The following is a 13,525-nucleotide window of genomic DNA, read 5'->3' as shown; positions in this document are numbered from 1 at the left end:
TGATTTGAGACCCACATCATAAAACCATCTTTAAATAAATAAATAAAAACGTACAACTTTTATACCTTCCCATTCTCACTGCCACTCTTTCAGGTTCCTGTTCCAGGCCCTGCACAACAGCATTTGCCCCTCTGACACAGTGAAGGCTGCTCTGATGGACCAGCTCAATCCAGATGACTACTGTAGAAGGATGCAGCGCTGGAACCAGACCCAGGCCCAGAGTAAAACCAGAAGTCTCGTCATCAACGTGGAAGATTCAGACATCAAGGTCCCTGACCCTGACTTCAGACTCCCTTCAGAGCTGAAGGAAGGCAGTGCTACCACTGGCTCTTTGCTCTCCTGACCTCACAGAGGCTACAGGGGGTGGCTACCACAGGAGGCTGCTGAGGGGAGGACGGCTCATAATAATGTCTGGAATGGAGTGAATGGAATGGGATCAACCACATGGAAAACATGTTTGATATGTTCCATACCATGCATTAATTAGGTTCCAGCCATTACTTTGAGCCTGTCTTACCCAATTAAGGTACCACCACCTGTGGTGGCTACAGGGGGAGGCTGCAGGGTTCAACCCTAACACCCTTCAAAACTAGCTGTCTTGCATGGGTTGCTCACTGATGATGATGGTTAAGAACACCATGCTGTCTATCCATGGGAAAGAGATGGATATGTTTCTCACATGTGCCTAGAGTTGCATTAACATGGAGTCATGGATGTATAGCCTCTCCTGGTACTTGAGAAAAGATTGGTGATGTGGACTTTTTGTATTTTTTCTTATGTAACCTTTAATTAACCAGGCAAGTCAGTTAAGAACAAATTCTTATTTACAATGACGGCCTACAGGTGAATATACCGAATCCACACAAGTGCGTCGAGGGTAAAGACACATTAGACATTCATAAATGTGTCTCTGCAGTACGCTAGTACTTTGACACAATCAGGTGTGAGGCATAGTGCACTACACCCAAACATTCCGCAAGGCGTGGTCCATTCTGGTCCTCTTCAGAGTGCTCTGAGCATGTAGGGAACAGAATGCTAGTAGTTATCATAGGCTTAGTCCCCAGTAGCGAGCTACTCTCATGCATATAGGAATGCATATAGGTTGATTTAGCGACTGTTTAACTCCTCATCCTGTCACCAAGTTATGAATGGGAGCTGTGAAACAATTGTTATGTGACGTGAAGGGTGACAAGTTTCTTTTATTTTCATTCTCTTTTTTCATGAAAACATATGTACTGTACTACACTGGTTACATTCCTCTACTGAATCATGTTATGCAATCCCAGGTAACGTGAAGGAATATTTGAATGTTCTTTTTTCTGTCATTTACACTGCTTGGTTGAGAATTGGTGAAACGATATGCTGGAGTGTGTGCAATGTTTGGAATGTGTTTACAATCCTTGAGCTGCGTACACTTCTTTGTAAAGTTAGCATCAAGCTATGACTCGTTTTGTGTTTACGCACATCTCTTTGTTGTTGGTGTTTCTTAAACAAACACACCAAAATGAAATTGTGAACAACACATATTATTGCATATGAACCGGGGAGACGGGGAGGTCACATAGAGTACCAAAGTCATAATACCCATAAAATGGTTCCAATCGTTTTTCCGCCCTTCATTTTTCTCATAGGAGATTTTACAAACACTTAAAATAAGAGCTGTGTTTCACGTCACCCTGGTGTGATGTTTTGATAACTGTGTAAATCTCTCTAGGACAACAAGTGACTTTTTATCAATATATTCACATGTATTTACTTCCCAAAAATGAAATGCTAATTAGTTGCTAATGTGGCTATCATAAAGAGCTACAAATGCCATGGTGATCTGGATTAACTATCTGTCAGCTAAATTTAGTATTGAATAAATTGGTTACATTTATTTATATTTACAATTCTGTGAACTGCCGTGTGCAAGTTTTAATTAGCATTTTGGAATGTGAGAGTAAATAGAGATGAATATATTGATAAAAGTCACCTTGTCTGAGAGATTTACATGGTTATCAAACCGTCACACCAGGGTAAGCTTAAACAAAACACAATCCTTATTTTAAGCGTTTCTAAAATTCCCAATGGGAAAAATAAATGGTGGAAAAACTTTTCACCGCTAGGTTTTATGGGTATTATGACACCCCAATGCAGAGCTCTATAGTTGGGCAAAATCCAAATGCTGTACAGTGGCCTTACCCTCCTAACTACTGATCTCTGTGGCGTGTGTAGGTGATAACAGTATATAAATGTATGAATCACACTTGAATCTATTTTGACAGGAGTTTACTTGGATTTGGCATGGACCTGACATTTCCCACCACTATTACCTACCAACCCGCACTTAGCTGTAGTCATGTTCGGTAAAGGAGCCTTGAAGTCCATTTAAACATGGGCTGTATTGATTTATTTAACCTTTATTTTCTTATTGAGGTACAATCTCTTTTTCAAGAGAGACCTGGCCAAAGGGCAGCATACGTTTAGTTAGAAGACAAGGACCAAAATGCAATGTAAATTTACACACTGGAAATTGAAAATGTAATTTTTTTTTATTTTTTTATTTCACCTTTATTTAACCAGGTAGGCTAGTTGAGAACAAGTTCTCATTTGCAACTGCGACCTGGCCAAGATAAGGCATAGCAGTGTGAACAGACAACACAGAGTTACACATGGAGTAAACAATTAACAAGTCAATAACACAGTAGAAAAAAAGGGGAGTCTATATATACATTGTGTGCAAAAGGCATGAGGTAGGCAAATAATTACAATTATGCAGATTAACACTGGAGTGATAAATGATCAGATGGTTATGTACAGGTAGAGATATTGGTGTGCAAAAGAGCAGAAAAATAAAAATAAATAAATAAAAACAGTATGGGGATGAGGTAGGTGAAAATGGGTGGGCTATTTACCAATAGACTATGTACAGCTGCAGCGATCGGTTAGCTGCTCAGATAGCAGATGTTTGAAGTTGGTGAGGGAGATAAAAGTCTCCAACTTCAGCGATTTTTGCAATTCGTTCCAGTCACAGGCAGCAGAGAACTGGAACGAAAGGCGGCCAAATGAGGTGTTGGCTTTAGGGATGATCAGTGAGATACACCTGCTGGAGCGCGTGCTACGGATGGGTGTTGCCATCGTAACCAGTGAACTGAGATAAGGCGGAGCTTTACCTAGCATGGACTTGTAGATGACCTGGGGAAGATGTGGGAAGATGATAGAGATCCTGGGGCTTCTAAAGCAAGACAACCAAAAGTGCAACTTAATAGGCTTAAGTACAGGAAGAGGGTTCAGATATGGCCCTCCTGTATGTGAAGTAGGCTTTACAAATGTTCTCTTGAGTTTGCCTGGACAATGCCATTGCCATTTATATCTGCTTCTGAGAAGTTACCTCAATGCAACTGCCTCTACCACATGCAAATCTTCTTTAGATCAATTAATCCTCAGTATTTTATGTGGTTAAATTAGACTCTTTTTTTTAAATCGTTTTTTACAGTAAAATCCTGCTTATCAAATCCTACGCAACATGGAAAAGGCAGCTGATTTGACCTATAGTGAAATTGTAAAAGCGATGATTATAAATGAGTTGTGAACTTGTTTATAATAAAATCATTATTTTATATCAACTTACTTCCAAATGTGTGTACTGCTGTAAATATATTAGCAAATCACATGTTCTGTGTCATGTTATTTTTTTTTAAACTTAGTGTTGTCAAATGTCATGTACATTTGTGTACAATAATGAGGTTTATTATATGCCAGCAAACTACTTAATTAGTATTCTGAACAAGGGTTAAGGGGTCTAAGTCAACCCCTCTTCCCCCTACCCTCTACCACTTTTATTTATTTTGAAATGTAAAGAACAGTGTAATCCTACAAGCAAGCTGTGGACTTTGAGATGCAGTGGGCACATCACTATGGCACAGCCATACCGTAGGCTTACAGTATGTTCTGTTTTGTTGTGGAATGACGTGGCATGTCTAATTTCATCTTCCCAGCCAGCAGCCGAGACAACTTCCTCGTATGGTAGTTTTATTTTGATCAGTCAGTGTGTCGATTTCGGTCTGTGCTTTTAGAATGTTGAGTCGACTCGGTGACCTGACAGGTGGAGACTGAGAAGCGCACAGGTGAACTGCCATCGTTTACACGATGAGCTACTACAGTGATACGCCTAGTGTCGACGATGAGTTGGAGTCGTTAGGGTAATTATAATTTTGCCTATTCGTAAATCTTATTTTAGAGCCTACCTGGTCAAAAGGAAATTAAAGTATTCTTCATGGGCAGTGCGTTTTAGCATTGTTCAGGAAGGAACGTTCGGTCAATATATGAAAGGCGTTCTAGAGACGGAAATCCCTTTAGGCATAGTATTGTTTTCAACCTCAATTTAAAAATGCATGATATAAAGCCATTGAATCTTGAAGAATATCATTTAAATGCCTAATATAAACTACTACAACTGTACCCTACCCCACCAGAACCCAATATATGAGCTTGTTTTACTCCATTGTTTGTTAACAATATAAACACGGTATAGTTTCAAAACATGGTTAAACATTTTTTTTTTTTTTTATCTAACTGGTGTGTGTCCTTGCAGCTATAGTTCCGTAGATTAATTTGAGCGGTTACATTTCTCTAACTCTAGCCCCATCCTTTACCCCAAAAGTAGTGGGGTGATCGCTTTATTGTTGTATGAATTCCAAACTGCTCCTTTGAATAAAGGAAAAATAAATATTCAAGTTCTCACTACATGACATTCTGTTGTACCTATTCTAGTGCAGGCGTTGGCGTTGAGTTTATTGAAGTGTGAAATAAGTACGACTCTGCCATCTGCAATGCAAATACCCAACTTTCACATCCACATTAGTTACAGTGATTTTTTTCTGCAGCTGTCTTGTTTGTTTGTGGGTCAACAACTTTGTCTTAATGTCAGAAGTGGGTCAAACCATGAAGTGACCTCTAAAGTACCTTTGCATGGTGAAGTCACTTGAGAACAATCGGTCAGTGTTTCTTACACACACACTGCAGCTGTTCATTACATGGTGGCACTTTACTTTTCAGATCTTACAGATCTTGCATGTTTCTCTTGCCAATAATTATTTGGGTTTAACATGCACTTCCTGCTAGTCTGTTGCACCTTAGTGGTATATCTCTTCACACCCAGTGACATGTCTGCTGTGGTTCTCTCAACGACTCGTTCTCGTTTCGATATTTCATATTGATTCATATCGATATGCCCCCAGCGTATTCATCAGAAGCATTTATTACACTACGCCAGCCATGATTGGCTGGACTTCGAGACGTGTGCGCCGGGGAAGGATGTTCCTCCTATCCTATAAAGGTCCAATGCAGCATCTCTAAGTTATTCAAACACCTCTTCTCGCTTTTCACCAGAAAGCTTACCTCGACACGACTGCATTTTCCAGAACTAGCTAAACTGTCCACAGACGTGAGCTTACAACTCGCTCACTGGGCGCTATTTTCGGGACTGTGTGGTGGTGACAATTTTCCTTTTCCTTCACCATAGTTAGAGGAAAATTATTTGAGGGAGGAACAGGTACAGCTGTGACACGGCTAACTCGTTCACGACCAAGTTAGCTGTATCCAAACAGTGACTAGTCGTTAGCAAGCTAGCCACCACGCTAGCTAGCTTTTGTGGTTTTACTTCGACAAGAAAAGTTTTACTAGCTACACCAAGCTATCTTTTCTAACCTGTTGTTTCGGAAATGGTATCTGGCCATCACAACAAGTGCCACTGAGATAGCTAGCGATTAGTGGGTTATCGGACTAGCCTACCACGCTAGTTTTTTTCTGACAGCTAAAAACATAGCATCCAATCTATGGTGACAAAAGCATCTCCCACCCCAAACGAGGAGAAGCTCCCGGCACGAATCTGCTCCTGTGGAAACAAGATATCGGCTAAAGACACCCACTCTGTGTGCTCCACTTGCCTTAGGTTGCCACGTGCCCCGGTGGCCTTCACTGGCTCCTGTCCATGCTGTGAACTCTTCACTGTGAAGAGCCTCTGTCGCAGGGTGGCACGCCAAGCTAGCCTGAGTCAACGGACCCTAACATGGGGGGGCGGCGTCCCCAATTGCTCACCAGAGGTGATGGATATCCAAACGGGGAATCGTAAAGCGACGTCTAGCGCTAGCTGGGGTGACCAGCTCAATGCCATTGCCCCACTGTTGGAGGACTCCAGCAACGACCTTACTGCCTCCCTGCCGGGCTTCCTGATTGGAGACGATAACGACTCCACAGGGTTTTCCGACAGCCTCCTTTCGGAATCATCGAATGGAGACGAAGACTCATTCAACCCCTCAGGCCAGGAAACCAAGCCTCCTGCCGGGGAATCCAAAACCGGACATGCAGGCAGGGCGCCATCTCCACCAGTTCTCGGCGTGGACCTGTGGGACGTGTGCAAACGCACTGCGAATAAACTGGTGATTTCCTGGCCCAATGCAGTAGCAGAGACCACCACGTCCCGGTAAGATGCTACCCAAAGCCAAACGGGCAATTACTATCAGTCTTCCCAGAATGCCTGGAGGAGGTTACCTGTGCCTGGAGTACACCTTTCTCCTTCAAGAACCCTGTCCAAGGTGGTGGGATTGGACTGTGTTGACATGGCAGGGATTGGGCTTGCCCACGCGCCCCCCATCGAACCCCTGGTGGCTTCCCATCTACACCCCAGCCAGAAGTCCTCCATGACCTCGACTGGCCCCACCTTACCAACCAAGTACGTACGCTTCCAGTCCTCTGCGACAGAGAAGGTCTACAGGTCGGGCGTCACAGCAGTGAGGGCTCTCAGCGCCGCATCCATGCTCTCGGCATATCAAGCTGAGCTACAGGATGAGCTAGCAGTCACACTGGAGCCTGGTCTGTGGGATGAGATGTGTATTGCCACAGATCTCAACCTGTGTCTGCTTAAAGCCACTGTCCAGGCGTCAGGAAGAGCGATTGGGCTCATGATATCCCAGGAGAGGGCTAGATGGCTCAACCTATCCACAGTGTCTGATAGTGAGAAACTGAAGATCCTGGATGCTCCAGTAGACCCTAAAGACCTTTACGGTTCCACCATCGAGATGATGCAGAAACGGTGCGAGGAGAAAAAGATTGAGGGTGAAGCCCTCCAGCTCTGTCTGTCCAGGAAGACACAGCCCAGTGCCTCCCCTGTGCCTCGCCACACCTTCGCCCAGGCTGCAGCAGGTCGACCCCCCCTCGACCTTTAAGAGCCCAGGGCAGCAGAGAACCTTGGACCCTTAAGGCCCCCTGGTCTAAGAACCCTCCCGTCCCACCCATGGCACCAAGGAACCAGCCTGCCCCAAACCCCACCCAGGGGTAAGGCGGAAGAAGGGTAAGGCCTAGCAATGTCCCCATTGCCAGAGAGGTAATCTCCTCCGCCAATTCTGAGCTTGTTCTAGGATGCAAGTTCCCAGGCACCTCAGTGTTCTTTCCAGCGTATTGGGTCCAAGTCGGTGGTCACAGAGTACAGCCCAAAGAGGAGAAGAGACCATGTTCAGGTGGATGCTTCTACAAGGCCCCCGTCTTGTCTAAAAAACTCCCCAATGTCAGTTCACATTAAAAAATGTAACATTAGCGCAACCAGGCTACAGAGCGCATTCAGACATGTTGTTTCTCACAAAATCAAAACAAACAGGGTGCTTCCCCACAACGCCATCAGAGGGGGCTACCATTCCTTCTGTGGCCTCCGCGAAGCGCGTAAGCGCTCTCCAGCTACGGGCCAGCCGGACATGCGAAGTGCGTCGCGGACTGTCCTACACCCTCTCCTGGCAGATGGTGCTGCTGCACAATATCTACTCAAGATATTTCCTGGTTCCAAAACACACACTGCTCTGCTACGTTCTGTGCACCCAGGTGATTGGTTCGTATCCGTCGACCTGAAGGACGTTTACTTTCACATCTCAATATACCCTCTTCACAGGACATTTCTCAGCTTCGCTTTTCAAGGCGTAATCTACAAATTTCTGGTGCTCTCTTTTGGCTTCTCACTGTCACCTCCATAGCTCCAGAGAGAGGGGCATTCGGCTGATGACGTACTTAGACGGTTGGCTGCTGTTGGCTGCTGTGCGTGCAACCGAGACCAAGTCTTAAAACACAGTCAGCTTCTATTGGAACTCCTGACATTTATATGTTTCAGAATGAACACGGTAAAGAGCGTTCTGTTTCCAATGCAGATAATCTCTTTCCAAGGATTCCTAGGCTCTTTCCTCTTTCCAATCTCTTTCCTAGTTTCGGATTCATTCAAAACTCGCCTTTCAGTGGAACATATAAGAACATTCCAAGATTGCCTAGCATGTTTCGCAGAGGGAACCTGGTCTCTTTTAAAACATGCCTGAGGCTACTAGGTTTGATGGCATCAGCTTTAGTAGTCATCCCATTAGGATGTTTGATTATGAGTGTTTCAACACTGGGTCTCTTCTCTAGGTCTCAGCCCAATACGTCACATACGTCACAAACATCACCGTGTACAGCTATCCATAGACTGCATGGTAGCATTGCACTCCTGGAGACACCGAACATTTCTGTCACAGGGTGTCCAGATGGCACTGTTTTATCCAGAAAAGTAGTCACGACAGACGCATTTATCTCGGGTTTGGGTGCGACCCACGAGGGCAGAACAGTCAACGGATATGTGGGGACCCCTCCCCACAGGCGTGAGAGGAGATTTTCCATCCTCACCCGAAACAAACGTTTGGCACCTGGCCTGTGAATGGTTCAACTTGAACACTGCCGGGCTTCCCCAAAATGTAATTTCAACTATTCAGAGTGCTAGAGCCTCATCTACCAGGTCCCTTTTATAATTGTAAATGGCTCATGTTTGAGGAATGGTGCACTAAATCACAGACAATGCCATTCCAGTGCTCTGTCCCGGTAATCCTGAAGTTTCTACAGGAATTATTAGAAAAAGGAAATGCTTTTTCTACTATTAAGGTATATCTAGCAGCTATTTTGGCTTGTCATGTGGGTTTTGGGAGCACGACAGTGGAGCAACACCCTCTTTTCACCCGTTTTCTCAAGGGTGCACGTTGTTTGCGTCCGGTATCCAAACAGCTTACCCCGTCATGGGATTTATCAATTGTTTTGGATGCTCTATGCCAACAACCCTTTGAGCCCTTGGATCAGGTGGAACTGAAGAAGCTTTCATTTAAGACCGCACTATTACTAGCATTGGCCTCCGCGAAGCGCGTAAGTTGTTTGTTTCCTGGGCGAAACCTCACACGGGTAAAGAGCTCACTTAACAACCCCTTTCCCACTGCATAGTGGGGGCTATCCCTTTAGCCTACACAAGTAAGGGTCTTCAGTCTCCTGCTGGCCTACGGGCTCATTCTACTAGAGGAATGGCTACGTCCTGGTGCTTTATTTAAGGACCTATCTAGCCAGGATATTTGCTCAGCAGCGAGTTGGGCTTCGCCTAATACATTTGCAAAGTTTTATATGCTCGACGTCACTGCACCGACCCTAGCGCATACTGTTTAACGTGTAGGATCTTCTGAGGGGCAAAGCCCATTTGTGTGAAATATCGCACAGGGCAGTCGGTCGCCAGGATAAGCTTGTCTGCCAATACAGAAGTCAGTATATTCCATAATACCAAATAACAAATACTTGAAAGAGAACTTTAGGTTACGACCGTAATCCCGGTTCTCTGATAGTATGAGTGAGGCATTTCACCAGACCACCCTCCTTGCATGAGCGAGGGATAGGTGTTGCTTATTTTTGAATGACTCAGAGATGCTGCATTAGGCCTTCTTTATTGGGTAGGAGGGACAATCTTCCCCCAAGCACACATCTCGACATCCAGCCAATCATGGCTGGCGTAGTGTAATAAAGGCTTCTGACGAATACGCTGGGGGGTATCCCATAAGTGAAATACCTCACTCATACTATCAGAGAACCGGGGTTACGGTTGTAACCTAAAGATTTCATGAGTCTGCTCACCACTCACATTAGTGATGCATGTCTGTTAGATGCTATACTCTGATTGTCTTTGTCTGTCTTACACCTCTCTCAGATGGTACCACTTTGACCTGTCCCGCCATGCCGCTGAAGCTCTCCTCCTATCCAATGGGAAAGATGGCAGCTATCTCCTCCGAAACAGTCATGAGGGTCCTGGCAGCTTTGCCCTCTCTGTCAGGTGGGCCTACCTATCCTGTCCCTCTTAAAAAGTAAAACGTCTCCCTCCCTCTTCCATGCCCCATTTCAGATGGATTCCCATTCACCACATGCTTTTTTCTTTCCTTATACAGAGCCAAGGATTCAGTTAAACATTTCCATGTGACACGGAAAAGCAGTGGATACGCTTTTGGCTTCAATGAGTTTGCGTCCCTCCAGGACTTTGTCAGCCATTTTGCCAACCAGCCTCTGCTGGGCAGTGAGACAGGTTGGCTGAGACCAGTTCTTCAGACCTTACTGAATCCAAAGTCTAAACCTAACCATTTCCCTGCTGTTTATTTATATTTTCAATGACTGAAATATATTCCTTGGTATACCCTCAAGACTAACCTGAACCTTGATCTTTCACTCATCCAGGTACCCTCATTGTCCTTAAATGCCCATATCCATGGCATGTAGAAGAACCGTCCATCTATGAGTCTGTGCGGGTTCACACCGCCATGCAGACAGGACGAACAGAGAGCGACCTGGTGGCTAACGCTCCATCGGTATGACCACAAGCTCATTTATTAGTGAACCAAACATGGGTTAATCATAACAACATAATTACTTAGGTCAAGTATCACAAACCTCATGAGATATTGTTTTTTTATGATTTTGTTCACAGTTTGGAACAAAGGAGGGCTATCTGGTAAAGTTAGGAGCAGTCGTAAAGGTGAGAGAAATAGGCAGCTGTACAGACCAGGTTTAGTGGACTGTTGTTCTGGTTGAAAGACTTTCAATTTGTTTTTGTTTTTTCAGAACTGGAAGCAGAGGTGGTTCACATTAAACAGAAATGAGCTCAAATACTTTAAGGACAAAATGGTGAGTAGAAACCATGCCTCTGATAGTCATGGTTTATGATGCAGATGTAATATCATGAATGGCTAGATTTTATTTGTCAGTGATTGTGACAGGATGGTGTTGCCATCTCTCATTTGCTCTCCTGTCTTAGTTTGATGAGCCTATTCGCACCCTGGATCTGACAGCATGCTCTGCAGTCCAGTTTGACTACTCCAAGGACAGAGTCAACTGCTTCTGGTGAGAGCTCCTATCCACTGAGCCAAGAGTGGGCCTACCAACTCTCGTGATAAAGGCCTTTACAGACTATTGGCTAACAATTAATAATACTGTTTTGACTACAATACACTGTTGTTAAAGGGAATCCTTCCCTTCAGTTTTTTTTTGCGACTGGTGCTAGTTTCATTGTTCAATCTTGAATTTGGTAAACCTCAGTGGGCATTTTTAAACATATCTGTTGGTTTCACTTCCGCTTACAGAGGAATATAAAATATGGATCATGGTGGCCGATGGCAGTGGCAGATAAGAGGAAGTGCAACCAGAGTGATGACAGGAGAAGTTCTAACCTCCACTCAGCTACTTTATTTTGTTGCTGGGTCTCTTTCTGTAGCTGTTGATATTAAACCTAGCATTAATACTCATTCGGTCTCTTATTTAGTTTGGTGTTCCCTGAGAGGACATTTTATCTGTGTGCCAAGAGTGGCGTGGAGGCAGATGAGTGGATCAAGATAATACGATGGAAACTGGTGAGTCCATAATCCACTATTACTATTCAAATGTATAAAACAGAAACAAAGCTTGAACTGGCTACCTTAATCCAAATGCTTAACTAATGGGAGTAGTGCCAGAGCAAAATAGCCTAACAAATGAATGTTTGTTTTCAGTCACACATACGAAAAGAAAGATGACAACATGAAGAGGAGGAGCCAAAAGAGGCATATTCTCACAGTGAACTAAATTACCTTAAGTCTGGTAACTTGTCACTCATGTTATCCTCAGAGATCCTTTCTGCTCCACAGATGACTTTTTTTTTTTTTTTTTTATTTTATTTCACCTTTATTTAACCAGGTAGGCTAGTTGAGAACAAGTTCTCATTTGCAACTGCGACCTGGCCAAGATAAAGCATAGCAGTGTGAACAGACAACACAGAGTTACACATGGAGTAAACAATTAACAAGTCAATAACACAGTAGAAAAAAGAGAGTCTATATACATTGTGTGCAAAAGGCATGAGGAGGTAGGCGAATAATTACAATTTTGCAGATTAACACTGGAGTGATAAATGATCAGATGGTCATGTACAGGTAGAGATATTGGTGTGCAAAAGAGCAGAAAAGTTAATAAATAAAAACAGTATGGGGATGAGGTAGGTAAAAATGGGTGGGCTATTTATCGATAGACTATGTACAGCTGCACTGGCTGGTAACCCAAGACAAAAGACAATGGGGCTCTTTGACCATCGAAAAATGACCATGTAATTTTCAGGACATGCACAATGTTTTGGATCTAATTGTATTTTTTTGCGAAAGGCTTGAGTTTCTCCAATAGTTTTATTTTCTCTAGATTGATATCTTTCACTGGTTGACATTCACTTGATCTTAATTTTACTTAACAAGATGTAACAATCATACTGTGAATAAATATTTATTTTAATAGAAAAATGAGCAACAGATGAGTCAGTTTATTAATTACAAACATGAGAAAGGAAGGGGTTACATTCAAGTACTAGAAAATTAAGGCAACAAACACAGCATCATGACACTAACATGTACTGTATCTATGCCTTTCAGCAACAGAGCTCTCTGTATGTGCGTGTGCATGATAGAGATATTAAAAATATGTAATAGTTTCAGGTAGATCCTTTTTCATGACTGACTACGTCACAGAATAGTCCCATTGCTGTCAAGGTGATACACTCCTAAGCAACCTCCACTACCTGCCATAGCTCTTCAATTAGTGGTACAAGCTCCTTCTCCAGACAACAGTTTGGATAACACTTCAGAATGCTGTACTTGTCTTCATTCATGCAGAGGATAGAAAGTAGAGATCTTCATCTTACCTGTGTTGGCACTACTGCTTGCGATGAAACTGATCACCAACGGTAACCGGTTAAACTGCACAATCTGGAAAAAGGTGAGATATTCAGCATAACAAGGCACATGGGTCAGTGTTTTTCAATCTGTTCTTGAGGAGCACCAGGGAATGCAATTTTTTTTGTTCTAGCCCAGCACTAACACCTGACTCAACTAATCACCAAGCCACCCCAGGCCTACATCCTTTATATGTTAGGTCCAGATTTTATTTACCTGGTATGTGTTATAGTAGCAGATGATACTCTTGTTTTTAGAGAGCCTTAGCTAACTGCCCTGGTCATTGGCCAATGCAAAGGTGGAGAGGAAGCCTGACCGTAGAGCATATTCTGGTGCATTATTTTTCGCCACTGAAGGAGAATGCATCAGGTACACTGAGCACAACACATTGGACAAGGACAAGAAAAGGTCAACTAAATGACCTAGCTTTTAGAAGAAAACACAGTTGTGAGGGAGACCTACCTTTAATAACTGGGACACCATCC

The 13,525-nt window shown here is 43.6% G+C and overlaps 3 protein-coding genes across 7 annotated transcripts in view; all 3 read left to right on the top strand.

Annotated features, from left to right (window-relative positions):
• The window catches only part of LOC110497783 (phospholipid-transporting ATPase VD), a 29,596-nt gene extending 25,941 nt beyond the window's left edge, over positions 1-3,655 (top strand). For 3 of the 4 annotated variants that reach the window (XM_090211146.1, XM_090211147.1, XM_090211145.1), the window contains exon 21: positions 94-3,655. In XM_090211146.1, the coding sequence (XP_090067272.1) occupies positions 94-343 (250 nt within the window). In that variant the 3' untranslated portion in view covers positions 344-3,655. The remainder of the gene's footprint in view (positions 1-93) is intronic. The other variant, XR_016488952.1, reaches the window with a different exon arrangement.
• Positions 3,656-3,814: 159 nt separating this feature from the next.
• On the top strand, positions 3,815-12,611 carry dapp1 (dual adaptor of phosphotyrosine and 3-phosphoinositides). Of its 2 annotated transcripts, none has more exons than XM_021574145.3 (9): positions 3,815-4,184; positions 10,010-10,132; positions 10,245-10,378; positions 10,528-10,658; positions 10,778-10,825; positions 10,912-10,974; positions 11,105-11,190; positions 11,609-11,696; positions 11,835-12,611. In XM_021574145.3, the coding sequence occupies exons 1-9, from the start codon at positions 4,132-4,134 to the stop codon at positions 11,856-11,858; spliced, it is 750 nt and encodes a 249-aa protein (XP_021429820.1). In that variant the 5' UTR covers positions 3,815-4,131; the 3' UTR covers positions 11,859-12,611. The 2 variants fall into 2 exon arrangements, 1 of the variants encoding a protein (XP_021429820.1); XR_002469704.3 differs by having other exon boundaries at positions 3,847-4,184; positions 11,430-11,696.
• Positions 4,763-9,600, top strand: LOC149975219 (uncharacterized). The gene has a single exon (XM_090211148.1). It carries the CDS (start codon positions 6,603-6,605, stop codon positions 7,206-7,208), a length of 606 nt encoding a protein of 201 aa, XP_090067274.1. The 5' UTR covers positions 4,763-6,602; the 3' UTR covers positions 7,209-9,600.
• Positions 12,612-13,525: the final 914 nt, after the last annotated feature.

Source organism: Oncorhynchus mykiss, chromosome 19 (assembly GCF_057628025.1).
Source record: "Oncorhynchus mykiss isolate SJ-2025 chromosome 19, ASM5762802v1, whole genome shotgun sequence".
NCBI lineage: Eukaryota > Metazoa > Chordata > Actinopteri > Salmoniformes > Salmonidae > Oncorhynchus > Oncorhynchus mykiss.
The sequence above is the reverse complement of the archived record's forward strand: the minus strand, read 5'-3'. Positions and strand labels throughout refer to the sequence as shown.

What these genes read in the sequence shown, in the direction of transcription:
- dapp1 (XM_021574145.3), top strand. Translation starts at nt 4,132, where the DNA reads ATGAGCTACTACAGTGATACGCCTAGTGTCGACGATGAGTTGGAGTCG. An exon ending in GATGAGTTGGAGTCGTTAGG is followed by an intron (nt 4,185 to 10,009) that starts GTAATTATAATT and finishes CACCTCTCTCAG; the next exon opens with ATGGTACCACTTTGACCTGT. An exon ending in TGGTGGCTAACGCTCCATCG is followed by an intron (nt 10,659 to 10,777) that starts GTATGACCACAA and finishes TTTTGTTCACAG; the next exon opens with TTTGGAACAAAGGAGGGCTA.
- LOC149975219 (XM_090211148.1), top strand. Translation starts at nt 6,603, where the DNA reads ATGGCAGGGATTGGGCTTGCCCACGCGCCCCCCATCGAACCCCTGGTG.